The 25,243-nt window shown below is 38.0% G+C and overlaps 1 protein-coding gene across 9 annotated transcripts in view; it reads left to right on the top strand.

Annotated features, from left to right (window-relative positions):
• ADGRG2 (adhesion G protein-coupled receptor G2) overlaps positions 1-25,243 on the top strand; it is a 127,448-nt gene that overhangs the window by 82,155 nt on the left and 20,050 nt on the right. For 7 of the 9 annotated variants that reach the window (XM_070365734.1, XM_070365731.1, XM_070365735.1 and 4 more), the window contains 16 exons: positions 190-225; positions 2,724-2,771; positions 2,868-2,891; positions 4,331-4,369; positions 6,588-6,629; positions 10,008-10,061; positions 13,273-13,328; positions 14,389-14,444; positions 15,306-15,348; positions 15,812-15,849; positions 17,459-17,553; positions 18,095-18,161; positions 21,177-21,568; positions 23,017-23,188; positions 23,392-23,548; positions 24,688-24,831. In XM_070365734.1, coding sequence (XP_070221835.1) covers positions 190-225; positions 2,724-2,771; positions 2,868-2,891; positions 4,331-4,369; positions 6,588-6,629; positions 10,008-10,061; positions 13,273-13,328; positions 14,389-14,444; positions 15,306-15,348; positions 15,812-15,849; positions 17,459-17,553; positions 18,095-18,161; positions 21,177-21,568; positions 23,017-23,188; positions 23,392-23,548; positions 24,688-24,831 — 1,463 coding nt within the window. The remainder of the gene's footprint in view (positions 1-189; positions 226-2,723; positions 2,772-2,867; positions 2,892-4,330; positions 4,370-6,587; positions 6,630-10,007; positions 10,062-13,272; positions 13,329-14,388; positions 14,445-15,305; positions 15,349-15,811; positions 15,850-17,458; positions 17,554-18,094; positions 18,162-21,176; positions 21,569-23,016; positions 23,189-23,391; positions 23,549-24,687; positions 24,832-25,243) is intronic. The other 2 variants (XM_070365728.1, XM_070365727.1) reach the window with 2 other exon arrangements.

Here is a 25,243-nt window from a genome sequence, read left to right as displayed (position 1 = left end):
TTGAAGTATAGTTGATTCACAGTCAATGTTTTGTTTCAGGTATACAGCAAAGTGATTCAGCTATGTATATATACTTTTTCAAATTCTTTATAGGTTATCCTATTGAATATTGTTCCCTGTGTTACACAGTAGGTCCTTGTTGTTTATCTACAAACTAAACTAACTTTAAATCACCTTTTCCCTCAACAGAACATGCTTACAATTCCAGTTTGCTGTCACCATCTGGTAAGATTGTTACTTTATGACTTTGGGGGCATTTCAGGAATAAAGTTCTCCATGCAGTGTCAGACCCAGCAGAATTGTTTTCTTGCATGAAGCTTAATTCAATTCTGTCATTAAACTTACACCTGAGAAATCAATAGCAAAAGACAACAGGACAGGCATACCTATCCCCCCACATTGTTAAACAGCTGGAGACTAAATTGTGGATTTTCATCATGGTAGCTACTAATGTTCTTCAGTGTTCTTTTTAGTATTCTAGTTCATAAGTGTCCTGAAGAGTATCAAGAACATAAACATGCTGAATGTTCCTATAAAGCGTTGGAATGTTCTCTTAAATATACTTCGTTAGCACCACACTAAATGAATATCTTTCAAAAGGCTTAGGACTCATGAGAATGGGAAGGCAAATGAGTTAAAAAGTTTATAACTGGGACCCATCTTGGCAGGAACCAGGAACAGAACCCACATTTGAGACTGCTGGCTGTAATGGGACCTCAGGGATAAAGTGGTACTACTATCCCTTAGTTAATGACACAGTGATGCCTGTAACAGTTGAGTAACTTATTTAATTTCACACAGCCTTTTGCCTCAAGAGGCAGCAGGTAGCTTCTCTGACTCCTCCTCCTGTATTTCTCTCTTTCTGCAACGTATATATAACAATCTTTTGTTACAGAACAATCTTTTTTTTTTTTTGTATAAGGAGTGAGTCAACTCATGTTCTGTCCTTAGTTGCATGAAAATGAGTTTCTACTGTTATTAATTCATTCACTTAAATAAAATTAGTAATCATTGTTAATGCTCATGCACATACTACATGCCTAGGAGTCTTCCGACATCTCATTCTGCTTCCAGTCTTACAGTATAGGGATCATTATATTCATGTTCTACATGAGGAAACTGATGGTCAGACAGGATGAAACTTGCTCATTCTCTGGAGCCACACTACTTGGGTTTGAATTTGGCCACTACCCTCCCATCTCCATTGCTAGCTGTGTGACTTTGGACAAGTTCCTTCACCTTACTGTGCATCAGTTTCTTCATCTATAAATTGGGGAGAATAACAGTACTTACTTCATAGGGAAGTTGTGAAAATGAAATGAGATAACACATGTGCCTGGCACAGAGTAAACCCTCAGCAAGTAATAATGATTGTTATTATTAAGTCATCAGGCAAAGATTCAGACCCAGGACGGCAAATCTCCAAAGCCCAAGCTCTTTTTACTAAGCTAGTTTGCTCCTTCTTTGTTACACTTGTAGGATAAAATGAACCACTGTATTTTTCTTGTGCTGCATTAGTCTTCTTAGACTTAATCATAGTGATATCTTTGCAAAGCCCTGTTTGCATGGAATGAGGTTGGGGTTTGGAAATGTACATGGATGCTGGGCACAATCTTGGGGCCCAAGGGGGAGAGCCAGCACACATCCAGGGATTGACAGACAGCTGTGCCTGCAGGCCTCTTTGGGTGGTGTCACCATTCAGAAAAATGAATAGTCATTCATTAAAAGCCAGCTTTGGCCAAATTATATTGTTCTGCCCCAAAAATAAAGGATTCTGTATTCACACTTTGAATGTTGTTGCTCAAGAATTGCCTTGCTTCTCAAGAAATATACTTGGTAAGTTTTAAAAATGTAGTTAAATAAATAAATGAAAGAACTAAAAAAAAATGTAGTAAATGACAAAATTTGGAAGCAGTAATGTAGGACAGACAGGGTGTGTGTGTTTCAGCCAATGCATGAATGGTCTAAAACAGACAGGCCGGCCAAGTGCCTTGACACACCCAGATGTTGTCCTTACCAGCTGAATATCAGGCTCCCTACTGCAAAGCTTGTTTTAGTTGTAAACTGTTTATTTGTCTTGTATATATGGAGAGGTCAAATTATTGGCTATTTTTAATATTTAAACATGCAAAGCATGTGCAATAGACTGACCTCTTAGTGTAAGTGGAGTTATTCCACAGGAAATTTACAATCTGATTATTGATTGCCTTAATAGCAGCCGTATTTTAAAATAACTTACCAGGAAATTGTGTTAGGTAGTACAGTATTGAGTGATAGCAGTGTTGTTTTTTAAAATCCTAAATTCACTGTGAGTAGAGTTACCAGGTGTGATTATAAAACAGAGTAGAACCTATGTGTCAAATTATTAAAGTATAACATGTCTAGAACTGTCTGACTGAAAAAATTTGAAAATACTTTGTTGTGGTCCCTAAACTTATTTCCATAATATTCTATAGGTCACAGCAGGCTTTGCAGTCATGAGTCTCATGTTGGCTGTGAAATGAAACAGTTATATTTATTTCGTCTCCTAGGTCCTTTCTTTGTGATTTTTCTGATAAAATGTATACTCACTGAGTGATTATGGGACTTACAGGTTTAACTAGATATTGGTCTGATAGCATGTTGTCTACTTTTCGTGATTATATCTCAAAAGTTCTAACTCCTTAAAATTCAGTAAATAAATTTGTTTCAAAGTATTTATTGGAATTTTTTTTCTCCTGCAGCTGAATCATCTCCCGTTGATTTTGTCCCCTACTCCAATGGTACTCCAGGCAAGATTTTGAAAAAATTTAACCTATATTTACCCCAACTTGTTAAGCTTTGATTTAATTATACCTTTTTCTTGTCTTTTTTCTTTGGGATAAAAGAGGTTGAAACTACAAGCCTAAATGGTAAGAAGTTTTCTAAAGCAAGTAAAAATTGAACCCTTAATATAATGAATGAATGTGTAATGAATGATGTTGAAAGTTTCCTTATTCAAATAACAAACACGAACACAAAAAATCCCCCAGACTCTCAACCCTGGAGAGCAACCTAGATTTTCTGGTTTATCGTGGAAGAACAGTGTCTGCCACTCCCTATTCTCTGAAAGGAAAGAACTATCGATCACATTTTGAGAGCCTTCCTTACTTTCCGGAACCATGCCAACACACTGTACAGGACAGATTGTTTAAATGGGAAAAGCACATCCAGTGACTTTAATATGATTCAGCCTGGATTTAGAGGCACAGAGTGTTCAAAGACAGCCTTTTACAGAAGATTTTATCAATTTTTAAATAGTATCAAATACCAAAAAAAAAAAAAACAACCAACAACAACACTCTGGCTTCAGGAAAAGAGCAAAGAATTGGGCTGTATTCGAGGGAGGTGGGCAAGGCGGCACACTCTGTTCCCTTCCTCTGTGGGTAGACAGCTTCCATCTTACTGAAGTCAAAACCCAACACTTTTCACAATCTCTTAGTTAAAATGAAATCTCACCATGTGGTTGGTGGTTAAGGAGCTAAACAATTAGAGATGCAATGCATGCTGATCAAAACTGTCTTAAATTCACATTTGGTCCAGTGGAAAGGGCCAGACATTATCATTTTTATGTGCAATTACTTTTTTACAGTGAAAGAACATCTTTAAAATCACTTTGGCAGTAGTTTTTAGATCCCATTTATGTGGGGTTTTTTAAAAGTGTGATAATATAATACATACCTTTTTTTTCCCCTTAAAGTTTCATCCAGAATAATAAATTCTAGAAGGATTTTCATTTAAAGAAATACCAATAGGGTAAATTTTAAGTAAAACAAGATCAAAATGAGATTACCTTAAAAGTTGGTTAAATACCATGTTCAAGATCTCCGAATTTAAATTAGAATTCCTTAAAGATTGCTTTATAAGAGGATACCATTCGGTACAAATGCATTAAGCATCTATAGGGCTATGTATTAAAGTTAGTACTAACTGTAGAAGGGATACTAACTGTATCCCTTAGGGACTTTCATTATGATAGAGAAAAAAAGGGACAAAATATTAAGCAACATGAATGAGTTTATTTAAGTCTAATAATTATAGGAGTGTTGCTGTGTTTTAGGCACATAACATGTGTTCAGGAAACACATTTTTAAATGAATGCTTCTCAGGCATTGTCTGTGGGAGTTGGGGAGTGATAGTCTGGTAAGGGGGTGGGCAGCAAATACATTTGCTAGTGCCAATTGGCTTTTGCAAAACTCTCTTAACTTCTCCAGGATTTGAGGGAAAGTGAAATGTTTAAGGAACCTATGAAGATGCATGTATTTGTTAATCATGCCAATAAATTGTGCTAATTTTTATTATTTTGTTTCAGATGCTACTTCAAGCGTGTTATCTACTTTGAACAAAACAGGTAATGTCAAATTATTTCTGAATATAATAACTTGTCTTCTGTGGCTTCTTGAGTTTCTCACTGTGTTCCTCTGGGTTAGTAAAAGTTATCTCCTTGCCCATTTCCTATGACTCCAACTGTTGACTTATTACTCATTTTACTTTGAGCTCAAACTGTATAGTTCTGGTGTCACCACACTTCTGAGCTTCCAAACTCTTACAGCAATAGCATTCTATTTAAAATAACATTTATTATTTTTCTGATTATAGTAGTAATTCATCTTAACTCATAAAAATGAGGAATATAGAAAAATGCAAAGAGGAAAATTATAATCATTTTTAATATTACTTTCCTAAGACTATTACTGATAATAATTTGGTATATTTCCATTCACTATCATATATATATATAGTATGTATATGTGTATAACAAAATTGTCATAGTTTACATAAATTTTTATATCTTGCCCTTTTGACTTCATACTAAGCTATAAGTATTTTCCAGCATCCATTACTACTTTTTTGCTTCAGTGGATTTTATTTATTTATTTTTGCCACTTCATTTACTTTTTTAATTGAAGGATAATTGCTTTATAGAATTTTGTGGTTTTCTGTCAAACATCAACAAGCATCAGCCATAGGTACACCCATTTCCCCTCCCTCTTGAACCTCCCTCCCATCTCCCTCTCCCCTTCACCCTTCTAGATTGTCACAGAGCCCCTGTTCATTCAGCATCCGTAACTATTAGTGACTTAATAATATTCCATCTTGTACTGTATATGAACATTAAATTTGTTTTTACTTTTCAAATTAAAATAAATTTATATTAAAAATAAAATCATAAAAACCTTGGGGAAAAAAAGAAAGAAATTGTTGCAGTGAACATCCTTGTGCCAATATCTTTGCATTCCTCCCTAATTTCTGTAGAATGCTCTTCAAGGATTAGACTTATTTAGATCAGCATTATGAATATTTTAAGGCCCTTGACACCTACTACGCAATTACCTTCTAGAAAAGTTGTACCCAACAACATTCCTTCCAGCAATGGATGAGAATGTCTTTGTAACTGTACCTTTGCCCAGAGCTGAGACTATATCATATTATTATATCTTCCTCTCAATTCCATAGGTTCCATTTTGCATTTTTTATTTGTAAGGCTAAAGAACTTTCTTCCCTAAAAGCACTTTCTTTTTTCACTAGAACCAGGAGTTCATTTCACAGTTGTGTTTTATTTACTCTGGAAAGCAATGTATTGGAACAAACCATATATTTAAAGGATTCTTAATGCAAAAGGCTGTCAGCCTTTATGATTACCACCAATCATTGCCCATGGCTCTTTCACATACTGAAACAGAAACTCGTCAATAATATATAGAAATGAGATTTCTGAAACTCAGAATGCCATCATCATTAAGTGCTCCTCCAAGATCTGACCTTGATGTTTTCTTCAGAACTTGCCACTAACCCTAGGAGACAGACCTTCTTAGCAAATCTGTGCCCTGAACACAGTCTCTTACATCATCCTTACAGTAAGGAATTATGAGCCTGATTCTCTCTTCACTGGAAACCAAGCCGTGGGCTCTGTCCCCAGAGTGTGTTGGGAGGGTATTTCTAAGGTTTGCTTCCTCAGAGTATGTTAATATTTGCCTGTGAATCAAGACTTTGAACAGTTCTCTCCTGGTTCTGCTATGAGCTTATTGTTTGACTGTAGTTGGATATTCTCTACTTCTCTGAGGATAATTTTATCTGCAGTAATATTACATTATTATTATATTAATGTCTTAAGAAAATAGCGGGATACTTCATGATATTAGAGTATTATAGCAATATTTTCGATCTTGTGTTTACTGTTTACATTAATGTTCATTCTGAATTGCCCTCTCTTTAAAATCTATCACATGAAGATCCTTATAATGACTTAATTCTGCATATCTGATGTGTAAATCCACATTAATTTGTCTAGCAGCAGCACATGGAAACTGTGGTAGAATTATGCAAGCAGTGGGGTGTGTAACAGATGTGATCCAACTGGGGAAACAGCAGTCCAAATCCAGACCCACCCTCTGCCAATGATCTGAGTACGTAAAGCTCATTCATCCTGCTGCTGAGATGACCAATAGTGTCTTGAAGGTGTCAACAGTATGATTTTCTTAATAGTTCACTGAAATGATACTCATGGTAAATTGTTTTTAAAAAATAAGTAACAATTCTGCTCTAATGTTTAAATTGCTTCTTTGCAGAAAAAACTAAAATCACTATAGTAAAAACCTTCAATGCATCAGGTATGACTTATTATCAATATGTAGACTTTCTTTTTTTATACCTAAAGTTAAATAAATAGTGGTGGGTGTTTATATTTTCTTTTACCTTTTTCCTGTCTTTTAAAAATGAAATCTGTACATAATGAATAGATGTTTATGCACTGGGTACCTTAAATTGTACTAAGTGTTTGGAGTTATATAATAATGTACTGTGTTGTGTGCTGTGCTTAGCTGCTCAGTTGTGTCCAACTCTTTGCGACCCCATAGACTGTAGCCCGCCAGGCTCCTCTGTCCATGGAATTCTCCAAGCAAGAATACTGGAGTGGGTTGCCATGCCCTCCTCCAGGGGACCTTCCCAACCCAGGGATCGAACCCAGGTCTCCCGCATTGCAGGAGGATTCTTTACTGTCTGAGCCACCAGGGAATAAAAGTTATTATTATATAATAATAATTAGACACAATTCCCACTCTCTAGAATCTCCTAGTCTATGGGGAAAGACAAGAGAAACAAACATAACTATATGAACATATGAGCGAATAAAGGCAATGATTACACAAGTGTTTCTGACATGGTTAAAAGGCATTGGAGATAGGAGGACTGCTGCTAATGATTATCAGTGGTATGCAGTTTATGAGGGAAAGATTCTTAGAGGAGTGAACCTCAGAAATTATTTAAATCCAAAAAGGGATGTACTTTTAAGTACCTATTATAAGATTAAGGATTCATGATTTGCTTAACAAAGGCTTCCAATTGATCCAAAGCAGGGTTTGGCAAACTATGGCCTGTGGGCCAAATATGACCCACCATGTATGCATGTAAATACAGTTTTATTGGAACACCACCATGTGCATTTGTTTATATACATTGTCTATGGCTACTTTCCTGCCACAATGAATAGTAAAGTAGCTGCAACAGAGACAAAAAATATTTTAGACACACAAAGCCCCAAATATTTACTATTTAACCCATTACAGCCAAAGTTTTCTCACTCATGATTTAAATGCTGACCTGTGGCCATATCCTTGGGGGAAATTATGGATAACAGCCCTAGCAATTGGAAAGAAAATTCTCAGTATGCATGAACAGCAGAAGACATATATCACTGGAAATGAAGGTACTACTAAAAATTTAGAGAAACAGGAGAGATGATAGAATGAAAAGCTTAGTGAGCAATAGACCAATGGTTGTAAAGAACATATAAACCATTACAACCCACCACCCGTATATTCTATAGTATTTGCATAGTATATGTTTTCAATGAGTTATATCCATAAGTAAGTATATTTTAAATGAAATCTTTCTATTTTGGTGTGGGTAACATTGCTGGACCAGTATAGAAATCTACATGTCAGGTACCTTTCACCATCTAAATTGTTTGCTCACAGAATCAAAACCCTTAGCTGAAACATGATGCCTACACACCAAATGTCAACTAAATCATTCTGGCAGGAACCACATCACATGTACTAACTCAAAATATAATTTTAGTTTATATCCAAACTAGTTCTCTTGGGAAAGAATTAAGCACTCATAAAGTGCAGTAGAAATAAAATAGCAACCAGACATTGCATACATAATTTTGACCAAACCAGACCTAACAAGGACAGCAAAATATTTCTTAATATGACAACCTTTTCCCCTCAGCAGTCTGCTAATACACAATCAACATTTGTCCCTCACTTTTGTTATAGATTTTTGATAATTCGCCAAAAGGGTGAAATTAATGAAGGAAAGATTCTCAGTGGAGTAAATTTTGAGCTCTTTTGAAATCAAAGAAAAGATGTACCTCTCTTTTCACCAAAGGAGAAGGTATTTCTTAGGTTAATATTTGTGAAGTTTTTTGTTCTAACATGGCTTATTTCTCCTCCTACTCATCTCTGCCTCCTTTGTATGCCTATGTCATCTGTTATACTGGCCATCACTCCATTTTGCCTTCACTATAACTTTTTATAACATCATGTGAAATGCCATGCTGGATGAAGCACAAGCTGGAATCGAGATTGCCAGGAGAAATATCAATAGCCTCAGATATGCAGATGACACCACCCTTATGAAGTGAAGAACTAAAGAGCCTCTTGATGAAAGAGAAAGAGGAGAGTGAAAAAGCTGGCTTAAAACTTAACATTCAGAAAACTCAGATCATGGCATCCGGTCCATTCACTTCATGGCAAATAGATGGGGAAACAATGGAAACAGTGGCAGACTTCATTTTCTTGGGCTCCAAAATCACTGCAGATGGTGACTGCAGCCATGAAATTAAAAGACACTTGCTCATTGGAAGAAAAGCTATGACCAACCTAGACAGCAACCTAAAAAGCAAAGACATTACTTTGCCAACAAAGGTCCATCTAGTCAAAGCTATGTTTTTTCCGGAAGTCATGCATGGATGTGAGAGTTGGACTATAAAGAAAGCTGAGCTCCAAATAATTGATGTTTTTGAACTGTGGTATTGGAGAAGACTCTTGAGAGTCCCTTGAACTGCAAGGAGATCAAACCAGTCTGTCCTAAAGGAAATCAGTCCTGAATATTCATTGGAAAGACTGATGCTGAAACTGAAACTTCAGTACTTTGGCCCCCTGATGCGAAGAACTGACTCACTGGAAAAGACCCTGATGCTGGGAAAGATTGAAGGCGGGAGGAGAAGGGGACAACAGAGGATGAGATGGTTGGATGGCATCACTGACTTGATGGACATGAGTTTGAGCAAGCTCCAAGAATTGGTGATGGACAGGGAGGCCTGGTGTGCTGCAGTCCATGGGGTTGCAAAGAGGCAAACACGACTGAGCAGCTGAACTTATCGCTTTTTATTTACTGGCCAGTATCCCTCACTAGATTGTAAGCTCCTTGAGGGCAGGGTCTGTATCTGGAACCTCCCAAAGCCTATAGAAGGTGGGAGATGTTCAGCCAATATTTTTTGACTTTTACAGGTTTTGCCCCTGTGAAAAGATATCACACATTGATGTTATTTCATACATATGTTTACATAAGGAGCTAAGACCAGCATTAGAGTGTTCATGGACTCTCAGGAAAGGAAAGAGGATCTATGAGTAAGGAAGGGCTACTTCATTTAAAGTCTCTATACTCAGTTGTATTCATGCTGTTCCTTCTTTATTGGGCAGAAAAGGGATTAATTGGGAATGGGACAAAGAAATTTTCGGGAGGAGTAGGGGATCGGATACTGACACACTAAAGAATGGTGTGAGTCCACTTCCATAGCTTAACTACTAAGAAATGAAAACTCATTCCTTTAGTTTTTGTGGAATTAATCATAGCCAGTTATATCCAACATATAGTATTTTGGGTACATGTTCAATGCCTGAATTTGTGAATTCTCTTAATGTTGTATTTAAGTGCAGGTGTTAACATGTTTAACCCGCTGGGTTGTGTTTTCTTTGCAGGTGTCAAACCCCAGAGAAATATCTGCAATTTGTCATCTATTTGCAATAACTCAGGTTAGTTCTTGTGTACATTACACATGGCCAAATAAATTAGCTCCACAGAGAAACGGTTTGTTTTCCAGCTGTTAAGTATATGATGTGGGACCCTCTGATTTATCTCTTTTCATCACACCTGGCTACCCAGAGTCTCAAATGAAAACCAAAGCAAATTTTAGATATGATTGAAAGTGAGATAATGGGTTAACTCCTTTAATATGAGAACATGAAACTCTGCAGCAAATATTTTTCACCATAGCTAATATCCTTAGAGTTAATTCATGAACATAATTAATAATGGATTTAATTATTGAAAGCCATTTCTTGTATATAAAGTCCTCAAGCTTTTCTATAGGACCTTCAGTATTATAACTTAGAAACAGGATGTTGTCTTTTGCTAAAAATAAAACAAACTGCTTTACTAGAATGTTGAAAATCTCACATACACCTCATTTAATTGGACGCTAATTGCAGGAGTGCCCATAGTGTATTTTGCCATCACTAAGACTGTCCACTGTTTTTAAAAATTAAAATGGAAACCTCTTGAGAACATGCTATTTTTGAAATGGGAATATTTTCCCTTCTGCCATGGGCCAGAAGGAGTGAAGCAACCACTTTTCTCACGTTGGTTTGGCTCTCTGGCCTCCCTTCCTTATTAAAATCAATGAAAGCAGATGTGAAAAACAGAAAAACATGGTGTGACAGGTCAGAACTGGATCACGGGAAGAGAGAAGAGGAAGGTAACAGAGTATTTTATAATGTTAAAAGTTTTAGTGTGGCTCCAATGATATAAAAAAGCCAATAATTATGGGAATACTTTCATTTTATTCTGTTCCTTTTAACAGTTTAATACTTTGTTTGAAAAACATAGGAAACAATTTCAAGTAACATACGTTAAGGTTGGATAGTTGAGAAAACAAGCAAACTTTCCATTGAAAAAATGTTCCACAAACACTTTCTATTTGTGTGAATGTAAAGTTTACTTACGTGAGCTTTCTGCTAGTAGTATTCTCCAAGTTGAATATAGCAGGAAAGTATTAGCTGACTTTGATTAAAGAAAAAAGAACGTTTTGGATACATTTCACTTCCATATATTGTGTAACTCTCTTCTCTCCTCACCTCCCGCCCCTCGTACCCCTCTCTTCACTGGATACTCCATAATTTCATTATTTTCATGCTTCATTTATGTTTTGGACTGGTGACTAATGTCTAGCTTAATGTTATGTCTACATGATGTTTGATAACTGTTTCAAAGTTGAACATTTAGTAAAAAAAAAAAAATCCTGGTCATCTTGAATAACAGATGCCGGGAAGCTAGTTGGAGTAATGTTTTCCCCAGTTAAGCTACTGAATTGACCATTTGTTTTAGTGTCTGGTGAAAACAACCTTTTCAGGGGAGCAACTCTTTTGGCACCAGAAATTCCACAATATCCTGCCAGAAACCTTCACTTCTTACAGATTCCAATCTGGATTTATTAAGGGAAATGGAGGCTGGTGAGAAAACTGGGATCTGACCAGGTAGAGTCAGGCTGAGGGTCAAAAGGTAGTGGCTTCCTGGCTGCTCTGCTACCATTGTATGCCCAGCACATTCATGAAACTGAACATGTGCTCAATGAGACCGAAGGATGAACTTGGAGAATGGAGAGGCAAGGGAGAAAAATTGTGTGTCAGCACACATACAGTTGCTAAATAAGTTTTTAAAAGCTAAGATTTTAGCAAAAATGGACAAGCAGTTCTATGCATTTATAAATTACCTTTGGGCTTCCCTGGTGGCTCAGTGGTGAAGAATCAGCCTGCCAATGCAGGAGATGTGAGTTTGATCCCTGGGTCAGGAAGATCCCCTGAAGAAGGAAATGGCAACTTGCTCCAGTATTCTTGCCTGGGAAATCCCGTGGACAGAGGAGTCTGGTGGGCTGCAGTCCATGGGGGTCACAAAAGTCAGACACAACTGAGCAACTAAACAACAGCAACTGATTATCTTTGCTTTTAATAATTATGTAGTGTATTAATTTAAATTTCAGTATCAATATGCAGAATTTGGGGTTCTCAGTAGAAAGGTGGCTGGAAAAGGTAAATCATGTTCGCTGGTCTAATGGCATTGTCAGCCATTTTAAGTGGAAGTGGACTGCTGGGTCCTTGGCTATGGGAATCAGTTGTATTTTGGAGTGCAATGAAAGATGAGATTGGGAGGCCTTCCACCCTCTAGCTCAGGAGTTGGCAAACTACTGCACATAGTTCAAATAATAGCCTGTCACATGTTTTTGTAAATAAAGTTTCGTTGGAACCCAGCCATGCCATTCATTTATATACTGACTATGGCTGCTCTTACACTATAACCACAAAGTTGTATAGTTTCAACAGAGAACATATAGCCCACAAAAACTTCAAATATTTATTTTCTGATCTCTTACAGAAAAGTTGGTTGAGCCCTGCTCTAGTTTATACGATATCCCTGCCTTTCTGCTCAGGAGGCCAGTTTTTTGTCTCTAGATTATGAAGTGCACACAGTGTACTTCTGTTAAGGAGTCTCTGTTTTATTAGTTTCCACATGGAGCCAAAGCCCCTCCGAGTATACCCTGCAGGAAATGCTTTGAGTTCTGAAATTGAGTTCAGTATTTCTCAAAGCAGGTGTTTCCAAAACAGAGTTTTCTGGCTTTTCTGGGATGAAAGTCACAAGTTGTTCAACTGAAGAAAGGATTTGCTCTGCATTCTATTCAGGTTTCAAAGCAAAATCTCAACTGTGTTCCTAGGAAAGACAGTGCATTTGGTAACTGCATTTTAAAACAACAACAAAAACTGCAAATGGCAAGGAATAAATAGACTTCCATAAGGTAGCTTAACTGCTGAGAAATACTTTTTCTCTCCCTTCCCTGTCTCCTATAACTGCAACTATAACAGCTTAAAAAGATTTTCAGCATTAGAGCCACAGTTCCCCTAGTTAACATCTTGACAGAAAACAGTCTTGATGAGAAACAGGTAGGGATAAAATTTCTTGACAAGCAGATAAGCTTTTTCTTTTTCTGCATTGCCACATAAAATGTAGAGTTGATATTTTCTGAAAATTGTACTGATTGATAATCATTGAATAACTTTCTGAGAGAAAAGAGAGTAAATGTGAATAACAAAGACTTCGTTATAAAGTAATATGATGATCTTTTCCTGTGTCATATTAATCCTCAAACTCTTAAGGATGCAAGTCTCAGATTTCTTTTTGAAATTTTATTTTTAGCCTTTTTTAGAGGTGAGATCATGTTTCAATATGACGAAGAAAGCAATATTACCCAGGTAGGTTTTAAAGATTTTTTAATTGCAATTTAAAAATTGAATTCTCAGATATTCAAAGATTTAAGGTTCAAATTATTTATAATATTTTGCATATTTATTTTTATGACCAAATTTAAATAAAGTATGTGTTGTTGAAACACTAGCTTTGTCAAGAGAGCTTGATTTCATAATCATGGAGTTTTGTTAAAAATTATGTTTTAGTTTTCACTGGGTTTGCTGCTGAATATGAGTGTTTATATGATATAGTTCTATTGCCAGTCAGAATTTTAAATTATATTAGAAACTCCTAGCAATAGGAAATACCTTGATTCTAAAAATAGTCTCAATCTGATCCTGTTCACTCCCATCTGGGACTCAGACAAGTAGTATCAGCCTTCCCATAACCTAGATTGGTTCAGAAAGTGAAAAGTGAAAGTATTAGTCACTCAGTCCTGTCTGACTCTGTGGGATCCCATGAAGGGTAGCCCCCCAGGATCCTCTGTCCATGGAACTTCTCAGGCAAGAATACTGGAGTGGACTGCCATTTCCTCTCCAAGAGATCTTCCCCACCCAGGGATCGAACCTGTGTCTCCTACACTGCAGGAAGATTCATTACCATCTGAACCACCTGGTTCAGAAGCCCAGATTGGTTCAGAAGATCCCAGCCAAATATGGTTTGTTAATTCCATGAATATTTCCTGAGCACCTACTATGTGCCAGGCAATGAGCTAGGTGCTAGAAATGCAGTGATGGTTGTTACCAAGTATCCCTTTTTACATTCACACAGAGAGCTTTAATAGTGTTCTTTTGGGGGGAATTCTTGAAATAACAAAAGGTAGAAATTAGCACGTCAGACTTGCTGATTCAGAATATTTTTTAAAGAAAACATAAAAACAAAGACTGACTCAGCCAATATGTATTCACTCTTTTGCTAGACAATATTCCATGTAGTTAGGAATCACAGTCTTTGGGGTGTAGGTCTTTAGGTGCCCAACAAAACTAAAGAACAACTTCTTGTTAGAAAGTGTTATAAAACAAAACAGTGATTGCTATATTCTTAACGATGTTGTGCTTCTAACAGAATCAAGTTATGGCTAATGGCACGGTAACTGGAATCCTGTCTCTAAGGGAATTGAAGTGAGTAATCTTGCAGTTTGATTTAAAACCTAAGACATCAACTCTGGAAAGATACTTGTTGAGCTATCTTTACTTTTGGAAACGAAGAATAGGATAGAGACAGACCCAGGGGTATGAAGAATTGGTCCTTGAGTTCTTCACAAACTAACCATAGTAACCTGTTATCAACTAATATCCCCATGAGGATGTTCTCTTTGATGCTACTGAATTATGTAAGATCTTCACTAAACCAGATTTCGTTTTGCCCACTGTGCAACAAGCTAAAAAACTGAGAAGCCAAGACTTGGAGCAAAGAGAGGGCTTTTTCCTAACGTAGCCACACGAGGAGAACAAGTCTCAGATCTACCTCTCCAAAGGCCAGCAACTTGGGGCATTTATGGGGTAAAAAATAAAGTGGCAGGGCGGTCTGAGGTTGTGGAGTGTGGGGACCATGGCTGGAGAGTGCTGGAGGGTGGAGGAGGGTGTCAGTTGGAGAGAAGGAGGAAAAATCAGAGACAGAGGGCCCCCAGGGTGAGTGACTAGCCGGTCTCAGAAGTTTTGCCTTGGGCCAGCACTTCCTCTGGCCCTTTGTCAGAGGCAGCTGCCTGGGAGTTGCAGTAGCCTAATAAGTAATAAGATTGTTTAACCATAATTTATATCTTGCCATTGGCTGGAACCAATACAGCGTCTTTCTGGTTTGTTTCCCTTGTCATATTAATTAATTTTACCCACATAGGAATCTCTTACTGTACCCAGTATTTCTTCAAAGTGAACACTGCAAGCAATAAATACCATATGCTTCATGTAATTGCTAAAATTCTAACTTGTTTTGAACTTAACATCATCAATGATCGCCTTCATGTCAATTTCTCATTTTATTAGCAGACAATCAGAACTCAACAAAACTCTGGAAACCTTAAGTGAGGTAATCATAGTACATCCTGTACTTGTTTATAATTATTATTATTATTTGGGGGAGAGCCTGGAGTTCTGTATTCCTGAGGAGATAGGTCTTCAAATTACCCCCAAATCTGCTGTGTAAAAGAATGAATGGGCAAGTTATATTGCTCCAAAAATCAAAACTAGGCTCAATGGATGGATGTTACACAGGGATAGATTTTCCTTTAAGTAAAACCAAGTTTCTTAAAACCGGGGCTTCAGGAGAATGTGCTCCCTTGTGTGGTAGAGAGTTTCCTGACACTAGAGGTATCCAAGTAGAGCCTGAATAGCTTTGATCATGTCATTAATCTGGTAGGAATGAGAATTAGATCATTCCTAGGAGTTGTTGTCATTCTAAGATTCTGTGATGCTGTGATAAATCCTGGGTCATCTTGCCTGATATTTTCAATTATCAAACTAACATTAATACATTTTTTCTTTTGTTTCAGACTTATTTTACAGAGTGTGATGCAGCAGAGTCCCAAAGGTCAGTCATTTTTCATACCTTTTTTATTAAAGATCATTATTTCTCTACTCATGAGAAATAAAGTATGAGGAGTCTTAGGGTACAAATTCAAAGGTATTCCTCTAGAATAAATACACATTAGTGATAGTTTGGATATATAATTTTTTATTTTTCCAAACACATATCACAGTGACATCCATCTTCTCATTTCTTTATGAAGCTCAGAGGGGTGTGGGAGGTGTTGAACCATTTACCTCTGGTTCTATGAAGCTGAGGCTCATCACTGCCCTTAGCCCCACAGGCCACCAATAGGACCAACAAATGGCTCCCACTGGTCTAGTCAGGGTGAAGGCCACACAGAGAAGAAGGAACATAATATGGAGCTTGGTGAGGGACTTCCCTGGTGGTCCAATAGCTAAGTCTATGTGTTCCCAATGCAGGGGGCCTGGGTTCAATCCCTGGTCAGGGAACTATTAGATCCCTGGGAATCTAATTAGTCAGAACTAATAGATCCCACATGCCGCAGCCAAGAGTTTGCATGCTTCCGCTAAAGATCCCACGTGCCACAATGAAGATCAAAGATTCTGAATGCCACAACTAAGACTCAGCACAGCCACATAAATAAATAAAAATATATATTTAAAAAAAGAGACACTCATTTCAATTTTGAAAAAATTATGGAGCTTGGGGAAAGGAGAGAGGAGGAAGGAAAAGATCGGAAAGAATAAGAAATTAAAAAGTTCGTGCAAGGTTGAATCACAGATTGCCTGACAGCTATTTGAGGTTGCACATCATTTGAAATGTTGTTCACTGGCTGTCCTAGCTGCATAAGCCAACAAGAACAGCTTTTAGGTCAGTAGTCTGACCACCTGAATCTTGAGCATTCCATTCTAGTAAAAGTCCTAGAAAATAACAGTTTCTGCTCATCTAATGATTCACTGGTACAAATAATGACAAGTTTCCCATGAAGCTGTAGATTGGATCCCTACCCACCATATGTATTTAGTTATTTCACTTCTCATTATTTGCAACATTAATATTTTGTTCGGCATGCTGCAGTTCATGGGGTCGCAAAGAGTCAGACACAACTGAGTGACTGAACTGAACTAAAACCAAGACAAAAGTGAAAAAAGAAACAGAATGTCTTAAATTCCTAGTTATCTGATGACCTAAATGGAACTGCCAGAGTGGTTTTGGATTTAAGAGACCTTGATATTTGTCTAGGCTGGGATGTCAAAGGGCTCTCATGTTGAAAACCCATTGGCCTCCAGAAACCAGGCAAGCCGCTACCGCTCAGACTCTAGGTGTCAGGATACTTGTCTTCGTAACCAGGTTTCCACCCCCACATGTTCATTATGCAGGTAGGCAAAACGAATCAGCAGCTGTGTATGGTCAGAGGGTCTCTGGTTTGCATTCTCTGTGAATGTAAACCTCTCTAAATGCTCTGTCATAGGAAATCTTTGGGGTAAAGTTCCACCCATGGTAGGTGGGTGTTTACAAGCTTATTGGGGTGACATTGCAAGTTAACAGTGTCAGTGTCCCCTTTCCCCACTGTTTGAAAAAGAGCTACAAATATGTAGGTAGGTTTCCAGTTGAGTAATGCTCTGGTTATATATATTTCTCTTTACAGCACAGTAAATTGTACATTCACCATAAAATTGAATAAGACAATGAACATATGTGCTGTGATGGTTGCTTTCCAAACAGTAAAGATTCGACCCATGGGTAAGTTGTCGCTATCTTTATGGTCGTGTTCATTTTCAAATGACTTTGATGTAATCTTTTTCAAATCGAAAATATAATGAATAAATTTACATATGTTACAACTTTCTGTTTTGAGTCTTTTGTCGTTGGGCAGTTGTTAGGGATCTCTAAAAGGTGCTTTTTCCTGCTTTCTCAGTAAAGTCTCAGTATACTGTTTTGGAAATCAGAATAAAACAACCCTATTGAGATAGAGAATTCTATTTGGGGTGCTCGATCGATTGCTGCTGGGATATATTTACTTCGGAATTTCTCTTAGGAGTTGCTGAAGAGCAATTGATACTGCATACAACCCCATATTATTCATTCAATAAATATTTTAAGCACTTATTATTTATATATAATTGTCAATATAATGGAATCCAATTTATTTTATCATCTGTTTCAGACTTAAGTTCTTTAAAATGCCATCAGTGTGAGCATCATAATACTTGAAGGATCTGAGCTTCTCCCTTGCCTTGTTCTTGACCTTGCATTTTCATACTTTTCCTTTTGTCTCCTCCAGAACAGTGCTGCTGTTCTGCCAGGACCCCCTGCCCTTCCTCCCTGGAGGAGGTAAAGAAACTGCAGTGGTATGTAGCAAATATGCTGATCCTTTTCCTAATAATAATAATAATAATTTAATCACCATGCTGGCTAAGGAATTTTGAAATTTTGATGGTGAAGAAGGGTTTTCAATTTTAGGAAAAAAAGCAATTTTCTTTTGTATGAAGTTTCTGTTGCCTGAAATCAGTGATTTGCAATCTTGGTTGCACATTAGAATCACCTGAGGAGTGTTAAAAATATTCTGCCTTCCCAGCCTCACCACCTGAATGTGTCCTTATATTTAAAAGTTTTTCCAGTGTGGTATAGGAAGAATAGTATCTTAATGTTATTTGTACTTATCTTATTAAAACTGTTTGGACATTTCTTTCATATATTTGGGGCCATTTTTGTATCATTTCTGTGAATTGTGTGTTCATGTATTTTTCCCATTAGATATTTAATCAGTTTTTAAGAGAACTGTATATATTGTGGATAATAGACCTTTGTCTGTGGTATACGTTGCAAATATTTTCTCCCAGTTTGTCAGTTATCTTCTGACTTTGTTTATGAAGTTTTTGTTATGCAAATAAAAATTTTAAATGTACCTAAATTTTATCAATCTTTTATTTTATTGCTTGTGGATTTAGAGGCATTATTTGTAGCCTTTCCCTACACCTAGATATAGAGAAATTCATCTTTGTGTTTTTCTAGTACTTATATGATTTTTGTCTACATTAGATCCACTTGGAATTTATTCTTATTTGGTGGGAGGCATGGGAGTAATTTAATCTTTTCCAAATGTCTATCCAGTGGTCCCAGCACCATTTATTAAAAAGTCCACCCTTTCCTCAGTGATCTGAGATGTCACCTTTGTCATATGCTAAAGTTTGGTAGCTATTTGGATTAAACTACAGATGTTAGATGTTAACATTGGGGGAAGCTGGGTGAGGAGTGTATGAATCTCTGTGTTATTTTTGCAGTGTTTCTGTAAGCCTACAATTAGTTCAAATTAAAAATGTTTTAAAATTTTGATTTCTAGTCTCCACCCTCAGTAATTCTGGTTAAATGAGTCTGGGGCATAGCCTAGGGATTAAGAGTTTTAAAAAACTTTCCTGGTGGTTCTAATGGGCAACTGAAGTTGCAAATCACTACCTTAACCTCTGCCTCAGTGGAGGTAAGCAGGGAGATGGATTCTTCAAAATAGTAGATGATCCCAAAAGTCATGGATGGTGTGATCAAAAGTGTATGAAAATATACATGGAAAAACCCAGGAATTGAATGAATGAAAATGCTCACAAGAGTTCCCAGTGATTGGCCTGCCTGCTGGATGGTCATTTTCTTGTTTACTTTTTTTTTCTTTGCAGCATTTTGTATACTTTTCTACAGATAAAAATTGTATTTTTTAAAAAAGGACATGAATTTTTTAATATGAAACTTCTCATATGGGAATAAAAGGCTAAGTGTAGCCTGTCTGCCCTTTGTGGACCAAATTTCTGGGATATATTGAAACATTAGGCACCTAGGAGTAGCTGAAGAACTTTAGTTAAGGATGTGTAGCATTTTATGTAATAAAGGTAAAGAGTACTTGAGTTTTAAGCTTAATATACCCCCATCAAGGTGGAGGGTTGAACCCCACTTGGGAGATGGAATTTCTGAAAGCATCAGGATCCAATGAGGAGACTTTACTGTCACCTCAGGACCAACTAAATCAGACACTGAGGAGAAGGCCACAGAAATCTCTAATTTTTAAAAGGTCCTCTGGGTAATTCTCAGGCACAGCCAAGATTGGGAACCACTGGGCTAAAGTAACATTAAGGGTGTAGCTGATGTATAAGCTGGGACCACCCCTTTGGCCCCAGCTTGATTCATTTTTTTCATTCAGCAACATTTCTTCATCAGGTACTGTATGCTAGTTAGTACTTTGGCAGGCTATGCAGTATAAAATTGATTCTGGCAGATTTCTGTGCTCATCAATTTCACACAAAATTGTATATTGTTAATTCCAACTCAAGATTTTCTTGAAACAAAATTCAGTAAGTTGAAGCAAAAAATGGCTGTGTGATTTACCTTTCCCAGTGTCACCAATGCATGTGAATGACCTAAATTTGAAGTTTCTTGGAAAGGAAAAGCTTATTTGTGAACCACCAAGACCAGTATGAGAATTTCCTGAAATTAAAAACTCTACTGTACAAATCAATAATAATTATTTTTACATATTTTTCTATTGATCAATATGCAGAAGATTGTAATTGTAATTAACAGAATTATGTACTTTGTAAAAAGTGTAAGAAAAAATTGAAGAACATTTTATTGTTACTGACTAATTTAGAGCTGCTTTTCAGTTTACTCCTTACCCCTTTGAGCTCAGTGTTAATACTGAGTTGACACAAGAGTTAGTGAGTTAGTGTATCTATTATGGATGGACACACATAGTTTTGAAATGGGTATGCTTTAGTTTGGATGGACACACATAGTTTTGAAATGGGTATGCTTTAGTTTCTAAGTCAAATCAGTTGTCTTAAAAATGATGAGCCAGTTTTGTCAGTGTGGATTTGAATATTATAAGAAAATTACATTTTGGTATTTGATTCTAATTTTAGAAAAATGTTAAGTTTGTTTGAAACAGTTTGGGCCTGTGATTCCATTTTTTTTTTAAGAATAAATTTTGTGAAATCTAAAAAGACTCCTAGTATATGGAAACCACCAGTTTGGTTGCAGGGCATTCAACAGCTCCCTTCCCAAGAAGTACCTGGCAGTGGTACATGCTCTTCTCAACTGACTGAAAAGTGATGACGTGTAGAATCAGGGAGTAGCAGTGAACAAGTGAAGCAGAACTGTGAATTCAAAAAAGAGCATCCCTCCTGGCTAATTCCTCTCCTGGGGAGAAGGTGGTGGAAGTGGGCAGGGGCAGGAGACCATTGGCAGGTACACAGAGGATCTGCAAATGCAAGTCCACAACGGAGCCGTGTCGCCTTGGTGGTGTCACATGGTTGCCACGAGAAGAGCTTAGCCTCTGTAGCTTGTTTGTGTCTCATATGCATCTCTCTGATTCTTGCCTTTAGTGACCTGCAGGATCCCGTTGAGTGTCTCGCTCGTCATCCACACGGCCCACCATTCTCTTCTTCCAGCAATGCCATCCCAGTTGCTCCTCCGGCCACCATTGTGTCCCAGATCTCTAGTGCCTTCTCTTTTGCTGAGCCTCTAGCTCATCCAGTTGTAACCCAGAGCCCTCACTCTCCAACAGGGGTGATTCCACTACCTTCTCCCCAGCCTTCAGCTCCCATAACTTCCAGCCCAGCCATTGATATGCCCCTGCCATCTGGAACTGTCTCTTCCCCTAAGCCTCCACCTGATCTTCCCCTCACCCTGTCCCCTGGGAAGTCGTCAGCCCCCTCTCCAACCATGTCTGCCCCTGTGAACGTCAACACGACCGGCATACCTCCTGACAAGACAGGTAAATATGACAAGCCACACTGCTCCCATGTTTTTGTCATTCGAGCCACCTGAAACCCAGCTGCCTGCCAAATTATGATGTCTGCAATGAGACCACATTAAGCCTTTCTTTTTGTGATGTCTGCTTGATTTTGAGAGCTTTCCTTTGGGCATTCGTAGAACACAGATACAGTTGAGATTGATTGTTTGGCCAAGATAAATAGCTCTGAGGCAAACACAGATCTCATTTTATCCAGATGAGTTATTTTACAGGTTTCTTTCTCCTGCAAAAGGTGGGTCACTGTTTTCAACATTCTGAAGAGACCAGTTTTGAACCATTAAAAGCAGGAACTCCATTTAGACAAAACAAAAGAAAAAAATTGATGTTCTTGAAATGGCACAGAATGCCAGAGCTGGCGATGAGCCAGAGGAGCCATGAGAAGGGGAAGACCATTCAGAAGACCTCAGGGCAGGTCTGCCTAGGCCCTCACAGGTGGTGGGATTTGGAATAAGCCTTTTAGCTCCTCCTGACTGAGCCTGGTCTACCTTAAGATGGAAATAACCACACTAACCACATAGGTTTGGAATAATGGTGAATATGAGAATGCCACAGAAACTGCACCAGGCTCCCGGACACAAAGTACGCTTGAGAGTGAAAGGATAAAGGGAAGAGGGAAGGAAGCAGAGAGAATTCTGCATAATCTCTGGAGTTTAAGTCCAGTGAATAAGATATAGCAGGTCTTCCTCTAGAATTTGGAGGGTGAAGCAAAGTGAAATTCTTGGAGACACGAGACTTGAGCTGTTGTGTTCTCGCCTCCTCTGCCTCAGGCAAGCCTGTCCAGGAGATCTGGAGCCTCTGCCAAATGGCTTGAGATTTTTTTTGAATTCCACAAGAGAGGAATGATGAAATATGATATGCCACCTCAATAGCATGTCTAGTATGCAGCTGTGCATAAACAGACAGAAACTTGGGGCATTTTTTAAGTCTTAAGTGAAAATAATGCAAAAGCAAATATTTAGTTTGCACATCATGTTTATAATAGTGTTTTATTGTGTGGATAAAGATTAGAAGGGAATATGCAAAATAAGAAATAGGATGTTAAGTGGTGGAATTTAGCAACTTCATTGTTAGGAGACATACAGATAGCCAGTAGACACTTGAAAAGATGCTCATCATTGCTAATTATTATGGAAATGCAAATCAAAACTATAGTGAGGTATCACCTCACACCAGTCAGAATGGCCATCATCAAAAAGTCTATAAATAATAAATTCTGGAGAGGATGTGGAGAAAAGGGAACCCTCCTACACTGTTGGTAAGAGCCTACTATAACATTTATGAACATGTTTTCCTTACCCTGGGGCAAATACCTAGGGTTGGGTTTTCGAGGTCACAGAGTCTATGTATGTTTCTTTATGAGTGATTTTTCCATTATGTTTTCATAAAGTGATTTGGTTCTCTTGTTACAGAAATTGTTCATACCAGCAGCATCAGTGTTTCTGATCTTGAGAACCAAGTGTCCCGGATGGAGCGGGCTCTGTCCTTAGGCAGCTTGGAGCCTAAACTCGCAGGACAAATGATAAACCAAGTCAGCCGACTCCTTCATTCTCCGCCCACCTTGCTGGCCCCTTTGGCCCAAAGGTATGACTTAGCACACTGATATGGTCATGAGAGGGGATCTTCTAATAATAATGATGCTTCTAGATGATTAATTATACCCAAGTATTTTTCTCCCACTTATGAGGTTAATAATGACTTGTTAAGTTTCTTTTCTGTATTCTGCTTACACTGGGGAAAACAATTCAGTCAGAGTGCTGAATTTGAACTGCTACTTCTCTTTACAGATTGCTAAAAGTAGTGGATGACATTGGCTTACAGCTGAATTTTTCAACCAAGACAATAAGTCTGACCTCCCCTTCTTTGGCTCTGGCTGTGATCAGAGTAAATGCCAGTAATTTTGACACAACTACTTTTGCTGCCCAAGACCCTGCGAATCTTCAGGTACATCCTAATTTATTGTAGGAAAGACCTTTTCTTTTATATGATTATAGTCCTCATGTACTTCATGATTAAGGCCATTACTATTTATACCATGGGTGATATTCAAAATATTTAGCATCTAGAACAATGAGGCATCACAGAATCAAAAGAAGGACATTGTGTAATATCATATAAGAAACGAATCGCCAGTCCAGGTTCAATGCAGGATACAGGATGCTTGGGGCTGGTGCACTTGGATGACCCAGAGGGATGGTACGGGGAGGGAGGTGGGAGGGGGGTTCAGGATGGGGAACATGTGTATACCCGTGGTGGATTCATGTTGATGTATGGCAAAACCAATACAATATTGTAAAATAATTAGCCTCCAATTAAAATAAATAAATTTAAATTAAAAAAAAAAAAGAAGGACATTGGCTGGAGCAAGATCTCAGAGGTCCTCATTGCATCCATTGTTAACCCTTTAGCAACTGGATTGTGGAAGTTTGGGGGGAAGTGGGGAGGTGTCCAGTGGGTTCTAGGCAGTTGGGAGTGAGCAGGGACACCAAATGTGTCCCTACTTTTCAACCCATTTCAATATTTTAACCTATTGAAATAGTGGTGCTGAATATCAATCCTGCTTCTAGTGTTTTCTATCCACCTATTAGAGGGATGGGTAGGTGGGGCTGCTGAAAACATGTGAGTAAAACCAAGTCTTGTCTTTTAACTTCATTTTTGTAGTCTTCCCTTTACAAATTTTGTGCATGTGGTTCTACAGTGACTTTGCCCTAACAGGTCACTAAGTTGGTATGTTTGCTACTGTCGTCTCCCTGGGCTCCCTGTGCAGTTATCCTGAACTTTATCTTTTCCCCAAGCTTTACTGAGATATAATTGACATATAATATCCTGCACTTTCTGATTGTTTCTGCATTTCCTTTATCCATAAAATGTTTTCTTTCCTGATCCAAAGCCTCATCTCCCTATCACATCTCCCTACACAGCCTCTAATTCCATAGTAATCAGAGAAACCAGAACCAATTGTACGTAGAGACACCACAAATAAATGCCTTTACAGGACCCTCCATCTTAATTACTTGTTGTGTTTTCCCTGTCCTCATTATACGAGCCCCGGACATTTTTATAATCTTTTGCTTCATTTTCAGGTTTCTCTGGAAGCTCAGGCTCCTGAGAACAGTATTGGCGTTATTACTTTGCCTTCATCGTTGATGAGTCATTTACCAGCTGATGCTGTGGAGCTGGCTTCCAGGGTGCAGTTCAACTTTTTTGAAACTCCTGCCCTGTTTCAGGTAAAGTTGCCTCTAATTGCTCTTGGTTTAGATTCTGGGAGACTGGAGTTTTATTTCTTATAATCCTCCAATATTCTTAAGCTGGCATGCATGCCAAGTCCCTTCAGTTGTGTCTGACTCTGTGCAACTCTGTGGGCAGTAGCCTGCCAGGCTCCTCTGCCCATGGGATTCTCCAGGCAAGAATACTGGAGTGGGTTGCCATGCCCACCTCCAGGGGATCTTCCCGACCCAGGGATCGAACCTACATCTCTTATGTCTCCTGCATTGGCAGGCAGCTTCTTTATCACTAGTGCCACCTGGGAAGCCCATTCTTAAGTCTACTATAAGTCAGATGGATTGATGAAAAGCTGTAGTTTATTTTTAAACAGGACCTAATGATGCTGTTGAGGATAAATAACAATAACCAACACAA

This window comes from Bos mutus, chromosome X (genome assembly GCF_027580195.1).
Source record: "Bos mutus isolate GX-2022 chromosome X, NWIPB_WYAK_1.1, whole genome shotgun sequence".
NCBI classification, from domain to species: domain Eukaryota; kingdom Metazoa; phylum Chordata; class Mammalia; order Artiodactyla; family Bovidae; genus Bos; species Bos mutus.
The sequence above is the reverse complement of the archived record's forward strand: the minus strand, read 5'-3'. Positions and strand labels throughout refer to the sequence as shown.